At 42.6% G+C, this 26251-nt stretch overlaps 1 protein-coding gene across 5 annotated transcripts in view; it reads left to right on the top strand.

Annotated features, from left to right (window-relative positions):
- The first annotated feature begins 2390 nt into the window (after positions 1–2390).
- The window catches only part of arhgef28a (Rho guanine nucleotide exchange factor (GEF) 28a), a 35642-nt gene continuing 11781 nt past the window's right edge, over positions 2391–26251 (top strand). The window contains exons 1-22 of one of the 5 annotated variants that reach the window (XM_031859999.1): positions 2391–2609; positions 4985–5039; positions 10112–10256; positions 10354–10725; positions 13093–13282; positions 13415–13604; positions 14111–14180; positions 15477–15517; positions 15698–15773; positions 18455–18567; positions 18705–18976; positions 19063–19246; positions 19345–19456; positions 20706–20792; positions 21906–21948; positions 22848–22949; positions 23881–24004; positions 24677–24812; positions 24907–24962; positions 25062–25122; positions 25246–25366; positions 25468–25583. In XM_031859999.1, the coding sequence (XP_031715859.1) occupies positions 5007–5039; positions 10112–10256; positions 10354–10725; positions 13093–13282; positions 13415–13604; positions 14111–14180; positions 15477–15517; positions 15698–15773; positions 18455–18567; positions 18705–18976; positions 19063–19246; positions 19345–19456; positions 20706–20792; positions 21906–21948; positions 22848–22949; positions 23881–24004; positions 24677–24812; positions 24907–24962; positions 25062–25122; positions 25246–25366; positions 25468–25583 (2644 nt within the window). In that variant the 5' untranslated portion in view covers positions 2391–2609; positions 4985–5006. Of the gene's footprint in view, positions 2610–3682; positions 5040–10111; positions 10257–10353; positions 10726–13092; positions 13283–13414; positions 13605–14110; positions 14181–15476; positions 15518–15697; positions 15774–18454; positions 18568–18704; positions 18977–19062; positions 19247–19344; positions 19457–20705; positions 20793–21905; positions 21949–22847; positions 22950–23880; positions 24005–24676; positions 24813–24906; positions 24963–25061; positions 25123–25245; positions 25367–25467; positions 25584–26251 lie in introns of those variants that run through there. The other 4 variants (XM_031860002.1, XM_031860001.1, XM_031860000.1 and 1 more) reach the window with 4 other exon arrangements.

Genomic DNA, 26251 nt, shown 5'->3' on the forward strand with positions numbered 1-26251 from the left:
CACTCTCCCACTCACTCAGTCCATCTAACTGTCTGTCTGCCTGTCTCTCTCTCACTCTGTCTCTCTCTCCTCTCTGTCTATCTTTCTATCTTTCTCTCTCTCTCTCTCTCTCTCTCTCTCTCTGTCTGTGTCTCTCTCTATCATACAGTCATTCAGGTCTATTTTTAGAGGATTTTCCCCTCTAGCCCCCCCCCCCATTTCAAATTAAAAGCCCCACAGAATGAATTCTAACTGGAATGCTTGTGATGAAGCCTCTCATTTTAGTGTCAAACATTATGATTCTGTCTCCTCTCCCCCTCTCTCACCCACCCAGTCCCACCCTTTCAAAATAAAAGCCCCACATTCAATCCAAGAGTATGAATCTAAAATGCAGAAAAGAGAGTGGCACTATCTCAATTGAACCTGAATGACACTACCGGTAACATTGGCATGTGTATATATTGCGATTTCTTCGGGCAGTAGAAGCCACACTGTCAAAATTTCTTTAGGAATTTTCTAGTTTGAATTGTTATTAATACGCACCTATACACATAGTGAGAAGATCACTTTGTGGTGCATTTTGCAAAATATTTCTAAAAACAAGTGACACTAATGATGCATGTATGTTATCTGGAAAACCTCCACATGATGGCAGTATTGTAACTTCATTCACTTTTTCTTCACTGATATATTTTTGCCAACAGATGGCACCACAGTCTCACTACAAGTATGAAGGCCTCTTTTCTTCTTCCAAACACAATCCTCACATCTCCCCAATGAAGCAAGACAACAGTGTGCGGGCAGAAACAGTAACATTAACTCAGACTGCTGACTGTGTTGAAAGTAAGACAGTATTGTTTTACAGCCGTTTAATCTGTTGATCATTATCAGTCGGTGGGATAAGTCTGGGAGCAGGAAGGGTGGGAGAGTCTTCCTCTCGCTTCCTGTTACTGTCATACATCTCTGTGTGATCATAACAATACAGCTGAGAGCTGGACTGAGACTTCTATCCAGTAGATATCATGCATTTAGAATAACTGATATGAATTCTCAGTTTAACTGATGTGGAGATATATTAAGAGTTATGAAAATACTATAAGGTCATTAATGACTGTTGCTTATTGCGACTGCTTGCAACTGATAATTGCATAAAGTGAGCCTATATGTGATAATGGTAAATGCTAAAACATATCTATTTAAAGGTTGCATTTAAACAATCGCCGCCATAAACTGCATGGTCATACCAGATCAAGTAAGCCTGTAGCAGAAAACCCCTGAATGTATTGAATTAATGGTGTCTTTTTTAATTGGTAAAGAATTGACTTCTTTATTCAAAAGCCTTATAATCTGGCGTGAAAATAGTTTAGAATCTTGGGTATTTTTTGTTCTACTGCTGCTCCGATTGTGACCATTTATAAAAAGAAAATAACACGTCCCTTGAAAGTTCCTTATCTTTATGGAAGTGCAACACTAAATTGCTGGAATACCCCTTTAATAAATACATTACACCTGACACGAGCACATATTATTGGTCTTGTAGTCCAGACAGGAAGCAGTGACTAAATGTGTCTGTTTGCTGTGACAAAAACTGAGACAGCACAAACACACAGGAGATAAGAATAACACATACTGATATAACAGTACCCTTACACTTCTGAGATAGACTATGTTTCATACATTAATATCTCAGACATTTCCTAAGTCAGAAATGTCAAAATGTGGTGGTGGAGGAGGTACTTGGATATGTTTCTCATGGTTTAAAAATACGTACGAGTACAAGTCCTGCATTGACTTCTGCTTGAGTTAAAGTGCAGAAGTAAGATTTTATCAACAAAACGGATTATCACAAGTTGAGTATTGAGCAGATTCATCCCTCTCAGACTGTTGTATTATTATTTATGCAGGACTATTGTATTATTATTATTGATGCATTAATGTATTAACAGCATTAGCAGCATAGGTGCTCCTGTATATTGTTCATGCATTATCTTTAATTTATTATTCAGATATTTTCTTTGTAAATAGTCCCTAAAGCTGTAAAATGTATGTAACGGAGTACAATATTTCCTGCTAAAATCTATAAAGTAGTATGAAAGTAAATTAAAGTACAATACTTGAGTCAATGTAAATACTTTCCACCAATGAAACAATGCGAGTGTTGTTTCTTCTTTGTTTACAAGCAGAGTGACCACACAGCACCAGTGCAGCCTACACCATGAAGTGCAGCAAGTTTATATGTAAACATCATATAAAGCCTGTAATATCACTATAGACTCATTACATACAGGTGGCATGAAACGTATTAGGATAATATGAACATATAAGTTATTCATGTTTCTGCTTCAGTCCTGCAGCCCGGTGTGTGAGGGGGCGGGGCCAGACGAGAAGCCAGCCAGGCTGCAGAGTGGAGAAACAACTCGGCGACACCTGCAAACAAACTAACAACCGACTTTCACTGCCGCAACGTACAGAGCGGATGAAGCGGAGGCGCACATTAATGCGAAATACGTTTGCGCAAAAGGTGTTTATTAACCGGAGAAGCAAGCAACGGGATAAAAAAAGTTAATTCAAGGACTTCAAGTCGTGCGATTTGAGTCGAAATCGGACCGAGAGCTGAGAGACGACTGCAGGTAATGGCAAGCCGATTCATCTTCAGTTGAACAACTTCTGCTTGAAATGTATTTTTATGAAACAAAACAAAAACTGTGCTCTGACATTATCGGGATGGTTATACTTTTTGGGCATCTGTCGTTTTATTTATTTACAGACGGTCAAATGCTGGTGCGTTCAAAGGTAAAACGAAAATAGAAAAAAAGCGTGGCGACTTTGACTGCGTGCACTGGGAGCCTAATGTTGCAGAATCTGTCATGTCCCTTGTTGTGATCTTGCACTGATCCATTTACTGACTGTGTTCCACTGCGGGAGTTTCACTTCCCGGTGAAAGCAGTAGAGGTCATGCATTGTTCCCGGAGGATAGGTTTGAGTGCTGATAATGTGAATAGTAGTTTTCACTTCTTTGTGTGAGAGTTTATCAGTGGCTTAGCATTGAGGTTGTTTTCCATTATTTCTTATTATAGGGTTGCAGAAAAAGTAGTGTATTGTCCACACTGATACAATCCTTATGTTTAAGGTGGTTTCATATATGACCAGTGAAAGTTTTACACACCTTTTCATCACATGAAGCCACGGTGACACTGCTGAGTGAGTATGATGCCTATTGTGGCATCTGTGTTAGTTTCCATGTAAGCCGAGCACAAAATGATAAAGCAACATAGCACGCTAAAGTGTAGTTACCAAAGGGCTGAAAAGCAGAATCGCACCTTTTTCATACGGCCTATAACTGACTGCATGTGAGAGGAATTACATTATTCAGTCATGCGTCCTCTGAAAAAAATGTCAAGGACAACAGGATCAAGTTGCTCGTGTCTGAACATATTTGCATCACATATAAAGATGTCGGAATGAGTTTCCCCAGATGCTTTGTGACAGCGTTCCTTCTCTTGTTCTGTGTAATCTCTTTTCTCACGCTCTGTTCTGGAGTGCGTGGCCACCAGCCAGGTCAGGTTTCTTATTCACATTGAACATGTCAGCAGCTGGAGTCACCCCGAGGCCGATGGCTGACACAAAATCTGTGCAGACTAGAACAACTGGACATCTAAATTTGAGACCCCCCCCCCCCCCCCCACAAGTACTGTGTCTTATTTTGGTTACCTGATCACATTATGGTTACTTTTGCACATGTATGATTCAAAAGTTGCTATTGAACTCAAGAAGCTCAGATCAAGTAGATCCTTTTAGATGTGTGGATTCAGATTATGTCTTTAAACCTTACGTAAACACAAGCATACCAGAATATTCACGTGTGTTGACATTATGGGGCGCAACCTGCCAACCTGGGACAATGTTTATTCTACGATATGACACGCAAACCTTCTCTAGTTCCACGTTACAATGGTGAAGCTCCATGGAGATGAGTAGGATGAACAAACAAGAGATAGCCGCCCAGGCCTCTGGCATTGCACTTCTATTGATAAGAAGTTCTTTGGACACCATATTACAGTTATAGTGATATCATTGCTAGATAAACCCTGTGTCTGACAGTATAATGTGACTTGACCTGTTGTTAAAATACTGGATCCTGTTCTTGATGTTGCTCTGCTCTGTCCTTTAATTTACAGTTTTATTGGCATCAAATAACATAAAGTAATATTGGGTTTAACATAGATTCAGAGGATAGTGCTTCCTGCCATTATAGATTTATTATTTAATTCTAATTTGTGGAATTAGGGGTTGTATTGAGAATATCAGGGGATTAGATCTGAAATGACTAGTTGTTTAACTGATAAGTCGATTGACAGAAAACTATTTTGGTGACTGATTAATCGTTAAAGTACTTCTCTTATTCCAGCTTTTCCAGTGTGAGGATGTTATGCTTTTCTCTGTTTGATATGGTTGTAAATGTAATATATATATATATTTGGATTATGGACGGTTGGTCAGATGATACAACCCATTTCAAGAGCATCATGCTGGGCTGTGAGACCTTATTGGGACCTGAAAGAGGAGAGAACATTATTTAGCAGAAATGATGCAATTTACAGTGTGCAAAAAACCAAACTGTGGTGGCTTTGTCTGAGTGGCACCAGCTCATGCAAATGAGTGTCTAGGCAAAGTGCAGCCTGCTGAGCTGACACCACTGTGCAGCTTGGAAGTCATGCACTATTCACAGCTGAGAGTGAAGTCACAGTGGATCCGGTGTGTGCTGATGATACGGTTACCCTGCTGCGTGCTGCCTGAAGAGTCGGACACTGTACTGTAGTTATAGTAGCTTCTTCCATACAGGTTATCTTAGTCATGTAAAGGCTGCTAGCAGAGCATCATAAAGTAGTGTTCACATCTCAATGTGATCACTTTTTCAATGAAAACAATGTAATGAGTGGTAGATAAACAGTGTGGGTTGTTATTATCCTCACACTGTAGTATAACATGGCTATTACCTCCCTAGGCATCTGGTGGATGGAGAGACGATGGAGGTGAACAGAACAGAGGTGCCTCTATATGTAAGTGCCTAAATGTTTTGCTCCATGCCTATAAGTGTGTGATGTGTGGTTGGGTGAATACATGAACTCTGAGGCCCGATTTCCTCAGCGGAATTAGAGCACTCTAGTCTTTCCCTCCTGCCATCCCTTTGCTCTCCCTCAGTCCCGACTCTCCCTCATGCGCGGCGGTTGACTGGCAAGCCTTGCGTCACACTTGAAACCCAAGCCAGGAGGGTTTCAGTCCCCGGGGAAGCCAGGCCTTACACAGACCCGCTCACCAAATGGCAAGCCTCTGCAAGCATGGCTTCCACTGTGAACTTCGGAGGGAATGTACCATATTTGTTTCTTGTCTTTTTTCCTGTAGGGAGAACACCGACCAGTTTTTAAATTGAATAAATACACATTTTACATTAAGGAGCATGCTAGAGTGCAGGTGTGTTTGCCTTATTGTTTTTTTGTTTTTGACATAGTAGAGCTCTGTTTCTCTGTGCTACTTTAATTTCTTCCATCTGTCTTCCTTTTCCTGGTCAATCCTCCATATCCGCCATCTTTCTCTCTCACTCTCACTCTCTCACCCTCTCTCTCTCTCGCCCTTATTCTCCAGTGTGTGAGGAAGCCTGGGTGGGCCAGTCACTGAAGCGTTGCCAGATTTCTGGTAAGCAGAGTGTCTGCTTGTTTTGCTGTGTCACCAATTTTAGAGAGGTGGGGAATCTTTGCCCCCACTCTCCCATAGAGGCAGATTGAGGACCCGTCTGAAACCCGGGCATGTGAATCATTACGGGCTCTACCGGTTTCGCATGCACCTCTCCATTAAGAGGAAGTGGCGTCTCCACCCTCGAAGGTCACAGCTCAACAGGAGCAAACTCTCGCTGCCGACTGAGATCCGGATTTCAATGCCAGGCTTTGTGTCGGCATAGCCGCAGCACACTGCTGTGCTATAAAGGCTGTTATTGTAACAGCCTTTAGTAATGTGTTATGGTGCACCTTCCACACATACAACACAGTGTCCGTAGCAGATACTGTTCGCTCCAGATCAATGGATAAATGGTTGCATTGAGTTGCAGGCAGAAAGTGTGGCATTTCCTGTGTTTGAGGAGGTGTTATTGAGCTCCAGCACAGGACAAAGTGATTCTGTTTGAGTAAAATTGATCTCCTTCCTAGTACCAAAAAACACATATGCTTCTCAATTTTGAGAAGCATTTTGTTGTCTAGTTATGAGACTAGATGTTTTCTTCAATTTTGAACATCGTAAAATGGCTCAAGTGTTGTTGTCCTGGTTTTAAAGGCTGCATTACAGTGATGTCATTTTCCTTGCTGTTATTGTTTGCCTTTACCCACTACATCATAAATTGACTTCTCTATCTTAGAATTGTAGCAGACTTGACAAAATATATAGTCATGTCTGTTGTAATAATGTCAATCAGTTGTAATCAACATTACAACTGCTAAGCATCAACATGTTGGCGGTTATCCTGAGCATGTTAGCATGTTAACGTTAGCATTTTGCTTAAATCCTAAATTCGATCTCACAGAGCAGCTAGCAGGCTGTAGAAGCTTCTTCATAGCAGCCATTAGCTCAGCACAGCACAGCTGCATGTTAACAAATGGAGATGGATTAGCTACATCCTTGTCGTACCGTGTTTGTTCAGTCGCCCGTATTGGTTTGATAGAGAAAGTTATCACAGTGCTCTTTGAGCACAGGTTTCCCTGTGTTATGGTTTATGATTTTGTTTCCCTATAAGTGCTGTGGTGATTGTGTTTGCCATGCTTTTCACATGTCTAGCAAAACCTCACACTGCCAGTCGTTTATTGACGATAAGCCAGTCAATCGTAAAGGAAGAAAGAAAAAGCTCTTTCACCTTAACTAAAAGCTTTATATGGGCTCTTATTATGGTGGTTTTCTCAATTATTGCAGACCAAAATTAGACTTCCGGGTGCTTCTTGGTATTGTTATGTAACAAGGAGTCCATACTTGGTAGCCCCGTCCTTTGAAAGGAAATGTTTGCAGGACCGCGCCAGCTTTGCTAACAGCCTTTTCTGACATGTAGACTAGTTATTAGTATCTCATTTGCACAGCAGATTAAATCAGAGGTATGTGTCTCAGCTGAGTATGAAAAAAAGCCCTGCAGTACAGCTCTAGCTGTCGCCCTCAAGACTCCAATGAGATTCTGGTCCACTGACTTTCTTTTAACTCTGATGTCTACATGTCACTGCAGCACTGTGTGGCTTGCAAAGTCAAACCATTAAGTTATTATGATTTATAGCGACTGTGTGAGGATTTCAGCACACTTCATTTTTCTTCTTAATGAGGCAAAATGTAATTTGTGTTGGTTACCTTTAGCTGAAATACTGTATTGTGAAGAATTGTTGGTATTCAGAACAAAAACAGAAAAACGACTCCGTTCCCGCTGACGTCAGGCTGTCTTCCCACTCAGGGAACTGACTGTTATTGGACCTGTTTTTGTTGTTGCAGTGGCAGAGATGCTGCTCCCCTGACGTCACCTACGTGGTTGCACTCAGGAGATCATAGCAAAGAGCTCTAAAGCTGATGACTGCTGGTTTCCTGGAGACCACAGGCAGCAGATCCGATGTTGTTTTCCCCCACTGAATGGACAACAACACGGGGAGATTACACAACCATGTCACTGGTGTAACCTTGGTGTTGGTGGTCTAATAATAACAAATATTAATATGCACCAGTCTTATAATCTCCCCGTGTCGTTGTCCATATTGAGGTAATCTATCAGAGCGCATTTGACTTTTAGATTTGTATCAAGCGCCTTTTGCATATGCGATAGACCTCCTCATGTTCCATAATTAACACATTGTGCCTGACCTGAGAACTGCCCATAAAGGAGGCATGAGGTAAAACCACAAGGTGTTGAATATTTCATTGTTACTGGATCAGGTTGTGTCATGATAAAGCCCGGGAGAAAAGGCCATAGATCACATCAGTCTGGGGTCTTATCACCAGCCAAACATCCTCGTACCTCTTCACCCCCAAGGCACAGGAGATACGGTTAGGATCAAGCAAATTCTGTCTGATCAAATTCTGCTAGTGTGAACCAATATTATCTGAGGCTGCTGCAGATTGGTGGGACTATAAAGTGGGAACTACAGCCTCCTTTGGAGGAGTGAAAACAAGATCAAAAGATAAGCGTTCACATATGTTTCTGTGTCTTTCATATATAATAATGATACTTGCAGCTGGAGGACAATTTTCCAAAAATAAACAAGTAAAGAGAGAGAATGGATAAATCTCTTTGTTGTCATTGTGATATATCAGAATAGTCCTCGTCAAGTGACATCAAATAGGACGAATTCGTGTGAGAATGACCTTTGTCCAAATCTTGGACAACCTTTGCAAAAGTTTAATAAAAAATGTTTGCAACCTTGAAAGAAAATTAATGAAATTGTACTTTAAAAATGTATAAATTGCAAAATAACTGGAGATGCCGTGGGTCTAGCTAGCCTGGTGACAAATCAGGAAGGCTGCACAAACCACAGGCTGACATCTTATCTTTTTGTAAGATGGAAAAACAATCAACGATAACATTAACAGCGCTAAGTGGTGCTACAGCTAACCACTTAGTGCTCACAGCAAGCTGAGAAACTGCAGCTTGAGTCAGACCTCTATTATCAGTGCAAGCCAACAGCCGGCTCACACAAGAGGTCAGCTCCATCTCTACCTCTGAAACACTATTGACTGGACTCAGATAGCAGCTCTGGAAAGCCCCAACAGTTTTGGGGCAAAACAAATATAAGGGACACTGATGTCAGTTTCAACGCTCAGTCAAAACTGTACCAACTCTATAATTGGTTGGTTAGCCAGGTTCACATCACGATCCTTATGAGGATTATGTAGATACATCTTCCACCTGTAATGCTTTAAGGAAATGCCTTTTGAAAATATCATAATTGTGTAGAACTTTATCTGTGTCCTGTTTCAGGCAGCTCGCTATCTAGTTTAAGTCCAAATACCTGTAAAACTACTGATATTCCCATCAGCCTCAGCTGTACTTTGTGTTGCATTGATTAGCAAATGATGGCATATCAAGACACCAAACCAGATATGAACATTATTCCTGCTAAACATCAGCTAATGAGCATCGTCTTTGTGAGTACTTTAGTATGCTGACGTTAGCGTTTAGCTCAAAACAAGTGCCTAAGTGAAGCCCCACAGACTCTTGAGTCTTGTTTACACATATTGATTTTAATTATATTTAATCCATACACAATCTAAGATGTAATGTCAATGCTTCAGTCCCCTGCTTTTAGTTGCTCTCCCTCAAAAATATTATAAGATAAGACTGATGGAGGCCCTACAAATACATTTCAACATGATGGATACCTTACTAACAATAAGGATGCATAAAGGACGACCCCATAAATCCCAAGATAAACCCCCCAAGCTGAGTAGAAGAAAACAGAAGATAAGGATATGGCACAAGCATGGAACTTCAAGTATGCCATCCCTCTTAAACTTGAATGATACACTCTGAGCTAACCCTCTTCACAAGGTCATCCTCTTGAGGAAATAATAACATTGAGCAGGTGAAGTAAATCTTGTGGTTTCCGTGTTTTGGTAATCTGTGTTTACATAGAGGACAAAAACATTTACTTTGCAGTAGGGATGGGACGATATAGGATTGTATCGCAATAAAAACACTCGCAGTAAGTTTGGGGGGAATTCTGATGTCTTCAGTGTACTGAATACATGAAGGAAGAGAGTTGTGGGTGTCTTTGGGGTGATGCAGAGTTCAGACGAGGGCATTAAAAAAAAAAAACCAGATCACTGATGTAACAGAAATAATGAATCCCATTATGAGGATGGATCATGAAGTAGACGCCCAGTAGGGTGCAGGTCACTCCTATCGTGAGATTATCACTCTCTCTTTCTTCCTTTTTCCTTGTTGCCCCGTTCTACTCCTTCCATCCAATGTGAACATTGAACTTTGTGATACTGATTAAAGGTAATCGGAACGCGTCAGCAGGGTGATAAGAAAAGACGTTTTCCTTCTAGAGTACTATGAGTCTTATATGTTGGTTGTTGTGAAAAGGCAATTAAATGGATTTTCTCTTCCTCATCTCAGGGACAGGTGGAGGCCCATGTCAGGTTACAAGCCAACGCTCCTGAAGACGCTGAGTTTTATGTTGTTTTAGAAGGTTCTGACCTCACACATGTGACTGCAGCAAAAAGAGGAGATGATGGGCTGACCCTTTGCTTCACAGTTCCTGGTATGTCCTTCAGTCAGCCTCTAAAACCACTCCCGTTTCTCTCTTTGCCTGTCTTTGTCTCACCCCCTGCTGTCATGATTTCCTTCCTCTCCCTCAGGTCATGCCCTTGTGGAAGTTGTCTCTGTCACATCCTACTTTTACGCAGAGGGCCAAGTCAAGCCATGCGAGGATGAAACATCTCTTGAATACCTCAGGGACGTTGCCCAGGAGGCGGCAGAGTACCTGAGCGCAAACAGGGACCAGCTTGGCCCCCAGAGCTACCTAGAGGTCCTGAAGAGGTTTTCCACGTGGGCGCAGGCAGCCGACGAGGAGCTCTCCGCTGCAGGTTTAGACAAGGAGGATGTGCGGCTCAGACGAAGTTCAGGTGATGAAGCTGGTCTCAGGCAGCTGGACGAGAAGATCACACAAGCTATGGCCAACATGGATTACCCTCAGCAGTGGAAAAACACTGACGGTCAGCCGAGAGAAGGTAATGAAGTGGGAGTTAAAGTCACACGCTGCAATCTTGTAGGCTTTTATTTGGGTCTGCATATTTTAAAACGTTTAAACTTCAAAAACAAACCAGTCGAATAAAAACAAAGCATATCCAGGAGGTCTATATGTGTGTGGATTCATTTTTCTCTCTTAGAAAAGAGTTTTTAGCCACAAACCCTCGAGGCCTCATCCACTCATCTCCTCGTCAGTGCTCCGCTACTTCCTGGATCATTTACAGAGGTCAAATATCAGGGATTCCCCTGAGTGTCCTCGTATCTGAGGACCCTCAACTGTTCAACTCCCAAATGACTTCTTTGTTTGTGCTGTTGTTGCTGTAATGCACATCCTGGAGATGTCGATTAGGGCTGGTTCACCCAAGTTCAGAAACAACATATTTTGAGATTTAACGGTATCTAGCCACAGTTCTGCTCTCATTGGAACGGGTTTTGAGATATCCATTCTAGTTTTCCTAGGGACTACTTCTGCAGTAGAAAAGAGCTAAGTGAACATACTGAGGCGTTTGGATTGTCCTCAGCAAAGGGGACACTCTCTGTCTCTGGAAAGACATGTTGCACGACACTCTTCCAGGAGTACGTCAAAAATGACTCGTATTAGAATCAATGGTTTTATAGAAATATATCTTCTTATTATGCTCAAAGTAATTATCAGATTTCGGTGTTCTTGTGTTCAGTAGGTTTAAAACGCAACATAAGATCTGACTGTGTACAACCCAAGTCCTCCATCACATGATGTGCAGGACCAGCCAGCCGGCCGGCCGGGCAGAGGCCAGTGTGCTCCAAAGATGGAGCAATTACTGCCATTATTCCTCTTCAGCCAGATTAGAGTTGTCTCGCAGACCTCTGCGTCCATTAAATCAACTCCCACAATCCTCCTCTGCACTGCACCCCCACACTCCTTTGCACCGCAGCTGTGTCTGAGTTGTTTCTGGCGTCTGGCCTCAGATATCTTGATTCATGATGTTTCATTATTTCAAAGCAGTGAAATCTCACCTCATTTTCTTTTAGGAAATGAGGGCGAAACACTCTCAGCAGGCCAAAGTAATAGCCTATATATTGCACATGGGTGCATTTTAAGAGATTACATAGCCCATTATGGAAAAGTATATTGCTGACTTCTTTAAAATTCCAGATTGTTTCCTTTAGTATGGGGAGAAAAAGGAAATGACATCCCTCAATAAATGTCCTCTGTTGAAGGCTGCATACAGTCTCAGAGTGTCCTAGACAGCAGTATAGTATATGTACATGGCTTGCTTGGAAAAAAAGCAAATGCCCATGCAAAACACTGGCGAGGTGCAAATGCAAAGTAGCTGTTGCCCCCAAGTCCCCCGGCGCACTATTTACTGGCCTATTTGACAATGACATTCTTGTTTGTTGAACTTTTGCACGAAGAGCATGTTCAGTATTCACTCTTCTCAGTCGGTGCGAAACTGGGTCGCAATTAACGGCACCATTGTGGAGGTGACGGAGGGTTTCGGTTCATCACAGAGCTCCAGCAGCAAATTGGAGGGAAAAGAGGAAATAAGAGTTGAATTCTCCTGCACATTGTTCCTGGGTAGGAGAGACCGCGCCATGGCAACCTTCAGCTCTCACCCACACTTAAAGGGAAGATGAAGTACCTCTGGTCCTCTCTACAAACACTGCTTACAAAACAACAAGGGTGTACATGGAGGATTTGTGCTGAGCAAGGGATTGGCAGACATGTGCGAAGCTGTTGCCACCATGTGCTTGCCGCGTGATATGAACCTAGTTAGTGCATGTTAGAGCATCAGGGTTGTTCAGCAAAGGGCAGCAACCGTCTCACAGCAGGTGTTGGTGAAACATCCAGTTTTTCTCGGTAATAATGTTATTGATATACTGCTCACCCTGCGTAACCCTGAGTTCTTCATTCCTTCATCTGCACGGTTTATTACTGCCATACATTCTGTACATATGCCGCAGATGTTCTGTACGCCCGCACAGGGTTGAGAGAGCATGTGCAAGATACCACACCTTGATAAAGTTGAAGGTTGGAGTAAAAGTTGACTTTACATAAGTTAAGTATAACATAGCCTTAGAGATACTGGAGTTTTGCAGCTGATGCAGATTATGTTACTGCATTGCCTCTTTCTCCCCTAGTGCACTGTTTAGCTGTAAAATGAGAACGGTTGTGACCCGGCCGCCATGTTGAAAAAGCAGTCAAGCTAAACTGAGCAAACTGACGATGACAGTGACAGTTTGAGCAAAGATGACAAAAAGTTAGTTTTTATTGTAGTTATTAACTGTAGCTTTAATTTCAGAATAAAACAGCATTGTACATGATGTATCTGCCTCCATATCATTCCCTCCTCTGTCTCTTTCTTTAGCTACTGAGCTCCAGCCCAAGGAAACCCTCCTTCACCTTGCAGTGCGCCTGGGTTTGGTCCATCTCTCGCGCTTCTTAATCCACCAACCAAGAGGTCAAAGGGCATTGACCTCACCCAATCAGGAGGGAGACACACCCCTCCAGTTGGCTCAGAAGGACGGACAGCACGCCATGTTTAGGGTGCTGGCAGCGTAAGGCTATGATTTTATCTCTTGTCTTATTTTTGACACATGATGACTAATGAGACTTCTAATGATTCATAAGGGAGGCTCCTTTCTGTTCTAATAACCTCAAATCCTATAATCTTTCTTCCCCCTCATCAGTCCTCCAGGTCCAGCAGTAGGCCCTGTTCCAGGTGTGTGGTGTGTGTGGTCCGACAGCTCCTGCATGCTGAGGTTTTGTCCCGCGACGGACTCCCTGACCCTGACTGTGCAGCAGGCACCGGGCCGCTGCCCTCAGGACAGTATCGGGATCCTCCGGGACAGACTGGGAGACGACGGCATCCTCAAACTGGTGAGAACAAACCTGCAGAAACGCCTTTATTTAAAGTCCTTATTGTAATCCCATAAACTACATCAAATAGTGCAGTCATCGCTGATAAATATTCCCATGCGGCTCTGTGCATGATGTAATGTGTTGTCGCTGTCGAGATAAGGCCATTGGCACAGGTTTTGTTCGGACTTGTTTCAACAAAAAGCCCTTGACTTCCACACCCTTTAATTTGCAATCAGACATTTTGACAAGAGTTGAGCAAGTAACGGTAAACAAAACACTGCAGCTATTGCAGCTCATGAATCATAGGGCATGCAGTGTTAGTAGCTTGTGAAGCATGAACTTAGATGATGTTTTGAAATATGTAATCACATGAGTTATTCTGCAGGGTTTGGCTTTTACAATATTACATCAGTATAACCATAAACTGTACAATAGCATACTCTTTTGCTTTTAGCTCGTATTTGGTGATTTCTTTGTATATTTGCAGTGTGAATGTGTTCACGTAAGATCTATTTTTGTTCCAGATCAATGTGCTCAAAGCTGATACTGAGGCAGACAAGAGGGGCAAAGAGGAATTGCTCCCTCGTGATGAAGGTAAGGTGACTTATTAAATTAAACTCTGTGCTGTATGAAGTATTGAATTCATGTTTGCAGTGGCCATTTAGTGCCTTCAGACTTACTTCCTCTGATAATGAGGTTTGGTTATCAGCTTTTTTACCATGATCCAGAGAGACACAGGTGAAATCAATCCGGACACCTGTGTTGTCTGTGGTTTCCCCTCGTGTGCAACACGTTAGCAGTCACATGGATGTACCAGCTGTGTGACATGTGCTCCGACAAAAACAAACGTTGCACTCGGAGCCAGACAAGCACACATACGCAGTGAAATAAGACTCACAGATGTAGTTGTGTCTTGTGCTGAAATCATCGGTCGATATGTTAAATGACCGAAAACTAGCTTGGATAACCAATTAATATTCTAATTAATTTATGAAGCAACTCTTAAATGCAGATTTAAATAAAAATATTTTTGGATTTTGGACTGTTATTTCTCTGGGAAATTGTGATGGACATTTTTTTTTTTTAACTTTCTTCTTCTTACTATGGAGACCAAATGTTTAAATGATTCATCAAAAATAATGATTAACAGATTACTCAATGATGAAGTATAATCATTGGTTTTGCCATCACACTGGCCTCTGGCCTGCACAAACAGCTCTCATATGCTGTCTGTGTCTGTGTGCAGCGGTGGAAAATGAACCACCACAGAATCAGTTGAGCAAACATTTGTATGGTCAGACATCCATCACTTACAACTGAAAAAGGAGACTAAGAAAACACTTCCAACACACACCATAACGGCACACTCTTTCCTTTGCACGTGCGTTTGTTCTTCCTCAGACAGTTCAAGGAAACCTTAGGGGGCAGATCGTTTTTCTCTCTCCTTTGGTAACCACACACACACACGGAGGGAGACCGTTCCAGATCTCCCATGCTGCCACTGCCTCTTTTATTTTTTTGTTTGTCTCACACACGTACATCGGGTAGCTCTCACTTAACCTGTGGCCACTGTTTTTTGTAACCATAGCAGATTTCAGTATTGACTCATTAAAGGGAAGAAGGAAGTATACCTCAGTATTGACCTTAACCCTTCTGCAGCCGTCCATTAATCATCTCGAAATAACAACCCCACAGCAGGGTGTATGTGCTCTTCCTCTGGACCTGCTGCTTCGCACGAGCACAACATCTCATTGGCAGTCTTCAATTCCTCGATAGTGGAGTCACTTACAGAGGACTCGATGTCGTGCCGTCCACGCGGCGCTTCTTGGGAGGAGACGTGTTAAGTGTGTTATGCGTCAACTTCTGGCTAAATATTTTTATTTTACACAGGCTCCGAGCTCCGAGTGGAAGAGCTAGCGCTGGTGGACAACGTGAGTATACGTGCAGATATATGCGTGAGTCTGTGGAACAGAGTGCGTTGTGTTCTGTAAATGTTTACAGACGTTTGTTGCACGCAAATGTGATTTTGATCTGTGTTGTTTTTAAGTAAAAACAACTTGAATGTTCCCAAAAGCCATGTTTCCTCTGTGTGTTTTCTGGTTTGTTTAAAGGTATTTGAAGAACAGCTTGTTCTTTCTTTGGATGATGACGACAACGATGAAGAAGAATACCCATCCTCATTATCTGGTAATGCTTCTCTTCGCTTCTTTTCTCTTCTCATTTCTTCTCTTCTCTTCTGTTCTCCTCTGTTCTCCTCGTCTCTCGTCTTCTCTTCTCTCTCGATTTATCTACCTCAAAGATTTGGCAAACACAAGAGCAACTTATCCGATCCAAAATGCTGTTTCCATTTTAATATCATGGCAATAATACTCTGGCATCTGGTTTCAATTCCTGAATAGTTAGTTATATCCAGAAGACTTGATGTTGTGCTGCTACTGCTTTTCCTGGGAGGAAGAGCACAAGAAGAAGTAGCAGTGTAGGAGCTAGTGTTTCATGCATCAACCTCTGTCTGAATATTTTTGTTTTGCACAGGCATGAGCAAGGACCTTAATGTGGCCTAAATAATGAATGGGTAATTCATAAAAAAACAAAACACAAATACATATTTGTGGCTATGCTGAACAACAGGGTGTGGGAACAACGCATAATTAGTAGGTTGAGAAGCCCCGACTGGAAGCCTTTCTCTTGTGGCGCTGGCACAATATGCAGAGCCCTGTTTTGAATCACATCATAGGAAATCAATACGCTAACTGCTTCACAGACAGACAGGGATTCACTTCTGTCTCAGGTTGATGAGCAGTTTCCTTTGATTAAACGGATGTATTATCCTCCTGGAGTCTGGCTTCGGGCGGTGCGGGTTGGGCCTCTTTACCTGCTGGCTTCCCCAATGACTCAGTCCAGGAATCTGCCCTGTCACTGGGACAAAGGCAGGAATGGGGTCAGGCGTGTCCCACTCAAACTCTGCCCCCCCCGGCCTTGTCGCCTTGCCATCCCCTCCCCCGACTCCCCTGGATCGGACAGTGGAGCTCTGTACAGTCCTTGAATTAACAAGCTCGGATGTCGTAGGTTTACAAAAAGCTGACATCTTAGGTGAGCCCCATGCATTAATCTTGAATTCTCTTTAAACACCGGGTTGTGTAAGCTGAGCTAGCGCAAACACTCGCTGGCTTGTAAAAACTTTTGAGGAGGATGCTCAAAATGTTTCAGGTGTTGCCACGGTTACCGTGAATGCTAATTTCCTGTGTGTCGCCCGTGGAAGAATGAAGAGTCTGTTGTGAACGCTCGAGAGACTGCTGAATGGAGCCCATAAACTCTGTGACCATAAACTGAAGTGTGTGTGTGTGTGTGTGTGTGTGTGTGTATGATAACGTGAAGTAGTGATGAGTGACAACGCAGGGGCATTGATCCCAATGTTTCACCCTCGAGCAGGACTGCAAATTCTTTTCTATTGCACAAGTCGTCGAGCTCACTGACAGCAGCTCGAGGTCGCTGTGGTGTAAACCTGTCATCCAGAGTTATTGTTTTTTTCCAGATCTGTTGAAATGATTGCAAGGGTTTCTCTGGTTTATTGTTGGAGCTAGTCAGTGTGACAATTAGCCAACTGCTCCTTCAGTCTGTCGTCGTGCTTTAAATTAGGATTAAGGTGTTTGTGTCCTTGTGGAAAGCTTTATACACACTGACAGTTTGATTTGAGCAAATAGGCAGACAAGATAAATACAATGAATTGACATAACAGGTCTGCGTTGTATGTTTGAGCTCCGTGCTAATGTCTTCACTGTGTGAGAGCAGCAGAGAGGAAATGCCTCAGTGATGCCCAGGATTTCCCTAACATTAGTGCAGGCATGGCTGGTCCAGACATCAAAGTCTGAGTGGAAAGTGCTCAGCTAGAGAGCTATGAAAATGGCTTTCCAACGGAGAGGGGCTTTTTTCCACATTGTTATCATAGAAACACCATCCACCAGTGGCACATATAGCTGTGTATATACTGTACACACGTACTTTACTCAGGCACTGTCCTTGAATAAATATTTGCTTCAACTTTTCTTTATGCTGCTTTGTGCAAATACATTTTAAATGCACTATTTACATTTGAAAGCAGATACTCACTTTACGTTAAAAGTTTTCAATGCAAAACATGTAATCATTTATGATGCATTCTTATGGGAATATCTAGCAATTACATGCGTTTAAAGTAGCTCCACTTTGCCTCTCAAAAACAGCTTTGTTTTTCATGGTGAACAAGGCGTCTCCTGTTTTAAATAAAAGAGAGCAAGATTCTAGTCAATAATGCCAGAAAATAGACAGCCTGCCGCTGAAGTTGATATGTGGAAGTTTCTATGAAAACAAACCTTTAAAGGTCAAATGGGGAGTCGGTATGTAGTGTCATCACATTTTCCTTTCTTTACTCTAAGCCTTCACATTCATGCAATGAAAGATCAATAAATTATGGCACGAATCAATGATTCAGAACAGAAGGCTCACTGACGAAGATATGACTTAACAGTCCAATATAATGATATGTTTGGTCATTTATTGTCTCTTCTTTGGCATATTTCTGGTGGCTTTCTTGTTTAAGTGGTTGTCGATGTGTTTCTGTTGTCTGGTTACGTTAATCCACGTTACTCTGTGAGCTGCTGTCTGTATTCAACCAAACATCTGACTGATGTTGGGATGAATAATGGTGGCTTCTCACTTTGTTCTGTGACAGTAAATCATTCGGCAGGATAAAAACAAATTCCCAATAGACATGTTGCACAGTACTGTAGAGCAGTTGATCCTCACTTGGAAAACAGAGTGGAGACGAAGAGAAGTAGAGTATTTGATTGATTATAACCTTTGCTGAAGATTGTACTGTATGTTTATCACAGTAAATGGGCATCCCATGCAGTCCATTGGAGAGGACCAGTTCATCCAGCATGCTACAGACCCTCTGCTCTCCATGATGGACAGCGGCGATCAGACAGTCACACATCACACACAGGTCATACATCACCCTCTCGCTTTAAACTCAGATTTATCATGTCATCTCTTCTGATTTGCTACTTTTAAAAATAGGTACTGCTTCTTTTTTTTTTTTTTTTGCACTTTTCTTTCTCCTGCCGTGTGTTTTTACTGTAGGAGGAAGATGCCGAAATAATGAACATTGTCAGTGGAGTGACCAGGGACAGCACAGGGACGGACAGCGGGCTGTGGGACGCGGTGGACTCAGAAGATCTCCTGCCAGCTACTGGCACACCTCCACCCTACTCAGAGGATTTCTACCTTCCCTCTCTCCCCTGCTCTCCCCCACTCTCACCCGCCGACCAGGCCCTCGCCAGGCTGAACCGCCCCGTGTCCTCTGAGCCGACCAATCACAGAGAAAGTCCGCCCATGGACACTTGTGACCTCAGGTACTAAACACGGTAGAATGTTTTCTCTTGTCTGAACGCAGTGTTTTCCGGTTTCTCTGTGTGTAACTAGTCATGTATTGCTCCAGTCCCAGTTTAGTGGCTCTGGAAGTGGACAGTGAAGAAGACAGCGCTGAGCCAAAGTCTCCACTTTCCCCGCTCTTGTCAGATGTTGAGGAAATTGAAGACAAAATGGAAACCTATCGTCCCTCCCCTGACCTCACATGCACTCGCAGTCAATCTGCCTCCTCAGCATGTGAACCCACCACAAAAGTAAAATACTATCTCAGGCTCAGATAATTCCACTTCTCCATATATCATGAGACGTTTGAAGACTTGAAGTTTTTGTATTCACATTTTTTTTTTCCTAGGAAATGTGTGACCAGGGGAGTCGACTGCGTTCGTACTCCTACTCTTCCCCCAAAATCAGCTTGCGTCCAGCTCGTTTTTCCCGGGACAACCACACTTCAGATATCAGCCCTGGTCAGTAGCACCGGGACGATTCACCCCCTCACATAGTTAGAAATGTACAGTGGTCTAACACATAACTAACAACGTGTCAATGGACTAACTTCACTTGTTTGGTGTGTCCCTAATGGTTGATGCTAACTTTTTACGTTCTGTTTTTTTCTTAATCCAACTATCAACTAAAGAGTTTCACTACGAATGTATAAAGTGCGGTCAACTCACAACAAAGGAATGTGCTTAAAGCGATAGTTCATCATTTTGGGAAATACACTTATTTTTGTTGTTGCCAACAGTTAGATGAGAAGATCAATGCCACTCTCTTGTCTGTCTGTGAATATGAAGCTACAGCGAGAGGACGGGTAGTGTAGCTTAGCAGCTGGTAGCTCACTAATTAACAAGTTCCTGGACATCTAGGAACTAGTTGTATTTTGTGTGATTTCGGCGGTGCCTGTGGACAATAGCGGTAGTGTTTCCAAGCACCAGATTCCCAGCCGTCAGCAGGGTGACAGTCTGCTCCGCTCGGTCCTGGTTCTGGTCGTCCAGTGCCTCCCTTCCCTCCAGCGGGCCCAGCGATACGGCCTGGGTCTCCAGCAGCGTGGTGTCGTTGTTGACTCCCCGCAGAGACCTTCAGAGCAGTGAGGCGAAGCTCTGCTCCCGGCCGGTGGAGGTGCCACTGCTGCGGGGTGCAGAGCTCTCCACCATTGGAGGCCCTGCTGGAGTCTCAGCTCAAAGAGTTTCTGGTGAACCTGCATCTATTTTCCTCGGATCCAACCCGGTGGCACCGATCACAAGCATTCAGAATAAATATATAGCATGGCCACTCTTCTCATTTACTTATGTAAGTCATATAGAGGCATCAGTATTAAGTTGAGACTGTTTAATAACAAGTTAAAAGTTCCCCACAGAAAGTTTCAATTCGTAAAAAAGTTTAGGTTTTATGGGGTGTGCCGCACTGTTTCTTGGCTCGGAGCAGTGACTCCCTCGAGGTTTGAGCCTGAAAAACCACAAGAGACAGACATGAGAGTGGTCTTCAACTCTTGGTAAGAAAGCAAATATGCATGTTTCCCAAAATGTTAAACCATTACTTTAACAGTTTTCTTCAAATGGAAAAGGATTCTAGATTTGTTTTAGTTTTTTTTCAAATATTCTCAATGAGCCTGCACCACTGCAAGAAATATCAATTCAAGAGCTCTCAGGCCGGAGTTGACTGTACAGTACGTGGTGATAGTTGTGTGAGCAGCCCTCTGTCCACTGTGCCCTGTAGATGGCGTGCTCCACAGTGTCAGCCACAGCCGATCTCTCCTTCAGGCCCTCTCTCTGTCTAAATCTCTGTCTCTTCTCCACCCTGGTAGTAAGTACTGGACACCTACAGCCGTCACACTGCGCTAAGGCCCAGCATAGCCAGCATGCCGCTGTCAGTGTCGGTGCTTATGTGTGCGGGAGTCAAGGTTATTACTGTAAACTGATTCTCCAACTACTGAAAATTTAAGTTTGACTCAAAAACAGAAACACCTGACTTAGCAGTTCCCCTCAGCTCTTACAGAGATTTGTAACATGTGTTAGCTCTTTGTTTTGGTTTTACGGCCTACCGAATTGTTTCCAAGCGAAGGCAGCTGTTTTCACCCAAAAAAACACAGATAAACCCACTGTATGTTTATGCTGCCTGTCCAGCAGCAGCAGAAAGACAAAGTCAGCAACTAGCTGGGGAACACAGTGGAGCATTTAGAAGCTAAAATGCCAGATATTTACTTTGGTCGAGACCAAAACAGCTAAAATGAGAGTGAATGCAATACTTACATTCATCAGGTGGCAACAAAAACATGATTCTGAAGTTATCCTGTGCATGGAGATATCATGACTGCCAGTTGCTTTTATCCAACATCATTTGAAAATACAAAATATTTCCCCTGCTTAACATGAAAGGAACATGTCTTTAGTCATCTTAAATGTAAAATCTGTGAATACTTGAATGCTCACGCTGAAGTACAAAATCGTGGAAAACTAAAATACGAGTAAACACCAGTTGGAATTAGAAAGGGGATTTGAATCAATAGCTGAAGTAAAAGGTCAATTAGAGTCACCAAAGTGTAATAACCTTGGCGTCGGCATATGTTTGCATGTGTGTGTGTGTGGCTTCCTTAATCATGACGCAGCCTTATTGTAATCAGAATGGCAGTGGGTGTGCAAGAAGAAATCACATTTGCAGTGATGAAATGAAAAGACAGCTGATTGCTTTGCAGCCTGATGATGATGTGGGTCTGAGGGGTCAGCCCTCTGTGTCTGCCTGTGCTTAAGCTTTCATGTGTTTTGTTTTGTCTTGTTTTACGCGTCTGTGCCGATCATCTGTTTCTTTGCTCATCAGTTGGGGTTTTATTCACTCTGTAACAGTCTAAATTTTAAATGTGTTGTCTTCATTGTTGTTGATCAATTAAGTTGTACAACTCCTCCTTCTTTATGTACACAGAGCAAAGAGCCTCCAGTATATCAGAGCAGTCTCATGAAAAAAGGTATTTATGATTTAATTAATATTCACTTATAAGTTATTTGGATTACGTGGCCTTTTGTCTTGTCTTTTCAGTTTAAGCGTGCCTCTGTCATTTCACTCCGGCCTCACTCATTTGGGCTTTCGCAATTAATTAAAAAGACGTACGTTACATCAAATGTGTAATCCCAGCGCCCGGGAGCAACATATGTGGATAACCATGACATCCAGGTTGCTTGGTGACAGCGGGCAGTTTGCTGCCGTCTTTCATGAAGCTCTTTTGTTTATTTAAAGCACAGCTGGTTTATTGTGCGTTACAGGTGTTTTGATCCCGTCTGTTTTTGTCCCAGTGACAACAGAGGTAGTGACGTACAGATATCCGTGTGACCCTGAGCTACACACAGCCCTGTTTCTGTAATGCACAATGCTCTTTGTTTTTTTTCCATCCATGGCTAAGAGTGTCATCTCTCCCCAGATGTGACCTGCTGCATCGTGGATGTACTGTAGTTTACAATGCTCTGGCAAATTATGGTTTATGATTTGAAAAACGCTGTAAAAAGTGACAGTGCTGCTTTATATGGTCTCTGTCTGCTCTAGGAGATGTGGCACTGATGAAAAAGAGGATTTCCTTTCCTCTTCCTGTTCCACTCTGACTATTTTCACTGATGCCAACTGATATTTCCTTTCCCCTCTTATGTATAAATACCCTTATTGAACTGCAACACTTCAGTAGCTCCCCCTCGTGGAAGATACCAGACATAATCAGGACAAAATGATTGTGTAACACTCAGCCTTTCATCCCATTGATTGAGCCCTTTGTGCCTATTTCGTGTGTGAATTGAGCAACCAGATTTGCATCTTTAATCATCAGCTTTAAAACGTCAGTGGGTGTCCGTGTGTGTGTGTGTGCGCTGTTCTTTACAGGGAGATTAGGTTCCGTCAGCGAGCCCAGTCTGCTGATGATGAGGGCAGCATGGAGCTGGCAGAGTCCCTCCAACATCTCACCCTGTCTGAGTTCCTCAAAGAGTATGTGGGGGGTCGAGCCCTGTTCGACTGTTGTAGCGTCCTTTAACCGTCCAGTTCCAACTAACTCTGACCAAGACCGATAGCATGTACGCATCGATTGACAACAACCCACCAACCTCCTCTGCTGCCCTCGTTTAATATCCTCTCCTCATTTCATCTCCTCTCCTCGTTAACTAACCGCTTCTCTCCTTTATGCATCTCCTCTTATCTCGTCTCCTCTCATCACCTTCATTCATCTCCCCTCCTCTCCTCCTTGTTTCATAACCTCTCCTCGCCTCTCATTGTTTCATCTCCTCTCCTTGTCTCTTCTCTTCTCCTCTGCTCTTCACCTCAACACCTCATCTCTCCTTTCCTCTCCTCTCCTCTCATCTACTCTCCTTGTTTCATCTCCTCTCAGCTCCTTTAACAGCAGAACAATACTGTCATTGTCGTTTTGCATGTATCTAGCCTCTAACAATTTTACTAATTTTAACTTACTTTCACAGCTAAGAGTTGCAGAGAATGTACTGAAATTTCTCTGCCACATTTCACTAAAAACATGATTTTTAAATGATCCAAATTTAATTTCAAGTGCTCTCTCAAACATGTATTTTACCAGAAACTAAACACTGTGCAATATCAGATGAAATTATAATTTTGGATGAACTGTTTGTCATTTCATGACAGGAAGTTGCAGTTTGAATTAACCACAATTACTGTAGGTGATGTTATATGCGTTTGTACTACAAGCATATAAGAATAAAGACTCATAAGGACCCCCTGCCTGCACCTACACTAACCCATCAGCCTTGCTTTTGTTGTCCTGTAGACTCAGCAAGAAGACGACCAGGATGGCATGACTTTACCAACTAATGCATGTCTGCAAATAAACTGTTTAAGTGTTGTAAGGTACACAACAAGTCCCACTGAGATTGTTTTCATGTTTCTTAAGAATTGAAGAGGAGGAGTTGGATAAGTACAACATCCCGACAAAGGTGGAGTCAGAGAAGTACAAAGTCATCCGCACCTTCAGTTTTCTCAAGAACCGGATGTCCAGTACACGCAACAAGACCAAGGTAAACCCAAACCACACACCTCTGCTGTAACACCCATCAACCGTAAGAACTAGAATAAAAACAATAACCGAACATGAGTTAAACATGCCACATTACACTCTCAGCCTAGTTTATTAGCTTAAGAATACCAGTAATTGTGTGATTAACTGGCTGATTAAATTGTATTATTTATTTTTATGAGTAAGTATATTTAAGTATTCATGCTACTAAACACTATAGAACTTTTGTGAAGGCCAGTATTCCCGGTCTAGACTGCTACTACTATGGAATATGTGACTCTATGAGAAACGCAACCAGGAAACGTTTCTGGGAATAACTCGAGGTCAGAGTGACGGTCCAAACACAGGGTCCAACCTCTTTCCCTTTTAATGATTAATCCCCTGTTGTTGAGTCAGCACAGAGCCTGGAAGTGCTCCATGACCTGCATGTGTTGTTTATGCTACGCTCCATTTCCTTGTTGGTGGAATTATAGTTTGTAAAAAGGCGGGGGTTCCTTCCAGGCTCATATATCTGCTTACTTGTGGGAGAGTTCACTCTGCAATTGGAACCTCACTCTGGTTTGTGAAAATATGAACTGAGGCCTGCTTTGCTCAGAGAGCTTAGCTGTAGCGGTCACGTTTAGCCTGTGTGGCCTCTTTGTTGGCGCTCATGTCTCCGGCATGGCTTTCCAAGGGGAAGGGGAAGGACAGAGAGACCAAGGATAGGCCGCAGAATGGACATCGATTCAACACAGGGTCCTGTTTGGGCCCTACCATGTGCGTGGTGTGTGATAAACCGGCATCTGGAAAGGACCTGCTGCATTGCTCCGGTAAGTAATAGCGTCATTTTGAAACTTTATTATTTATTTATTTTACGAAAAAAAGTGCATTTACAAAAACTTCAGAAAAATCTCTCTTTCCCAGTTTGCACTGCAATCGTCCATAAGGGCTGTAAGGAATCTGTCCCCCCATGTTTGAAGGTGATTATCGGTTTTAAATATAAGAATAAAAAACTACTCCTCTCTACTGGAGCCCTGTCCTTGTGTGTGTGACCAGCCTCTCTCATTTGTATTACTTAGAAACTTCAGGACAAGTATGCTGTTAACTTGGTGAAGGACAGGACAGCATCCCTCCCACAGAGTGAGTTTACAACACAAAGGTTCCCAGTCGCCAACAATTTTGCTGTCAAGCTCTGGTAGCCATATTGTGCGTGGCATTTCCTGTTTGTTTCATTCTGGGAATGATTATTGTTAATTCCCGCAGATTTCACAGTGAGAGACAGTCCTCCTCAGTGTGTCGTCCCCATCTCTACCTCTCTGCCTGTCATCAAAGACACTGAGACCCAGCCGTGCCTACTCTCTGGGACGTTCCCAAACAGTGACAGGTCATAGAGCTTTATCACTCACATGATACGAGTTGTGGATATTGGTAAATATTTTGTGGGTTATATTGGTTGTTCATGTTTTTTTTTAATTTGGGTAACAGTCGGCTCAGTGAGAGTTCAGAGACGGAGTCTGACGCCTGGAAGATCAACGGCCGCTCAGAAGAGCTCCTGCCGACTCCAGTGTCCTCCACCTCCACTGACTCATCCTTCGGAGAAGGTATGATACGATTATTGCTCGTTGTTTTCAGTGTTTACAGATTTCGACGTACTTATAAAGAAGCAGATGGGTTTCTTATTTTAACATTCAATTCATGCTCCCAAATGTTGTTGCCTTTCCAGTTGGAAAACCGATATTTAAACCAGTTTGTATTATCGTTTTTCTTTTGTAAGATTTCCACCCCTTTTTTTACATTTATTAAAAACAAACATAATTGTCTGGAGATAAATTATTCTGCTGGTTACAAATGTGTTTGACGATGTGTGAGTAATTCAAAGTGTTGCAAATTAAATCGATACTACACCGGAATATTCCAAGTAAAAATACTTAAAGTACTATTTAGATACAGCTTCATCCCATCAAAGGGTGACAAGCTTTTGCATGTTTAAGGAAAAAGACCTTTCCTTCTTGGGAATCCCACATGAATGCAGTGAAAGTGAAAGTGTTTTCCATTCAGCACAAACACGCAACGTGCATTTGTGGATCAAATGTAACAGGTCAGGTGATCTGGCACACGCATTTTACAATCCGTAAATAAATGCAAAATAAAATATTTAAAGTACTAATATTCAAGTTGGGTTGCAGTATTTATTTATAAATGTGTTCAAATTGGTTGCTGATATATTATAGCCAAAAAACTGAACTACTATATAACACTAAAAACTAGT

The sequence above is a fragment of the Anarrhichthys ocellatus genome, unplaced genomic scaffold, assembly GCF_004355925.1.
Source record: "Anarrhichthys ocellatus isolate YVR2014 unplaced genomic scaffold, GSC_Weel_1.0 scaffold23, whole genome shotgun sequence".
NCBI lineage: Eukaryota > Metazoa > Chordata > Actinopteri > Perciformes > Anarhichadidae > Anarrhichthys > Anarrhichthys ocellatus.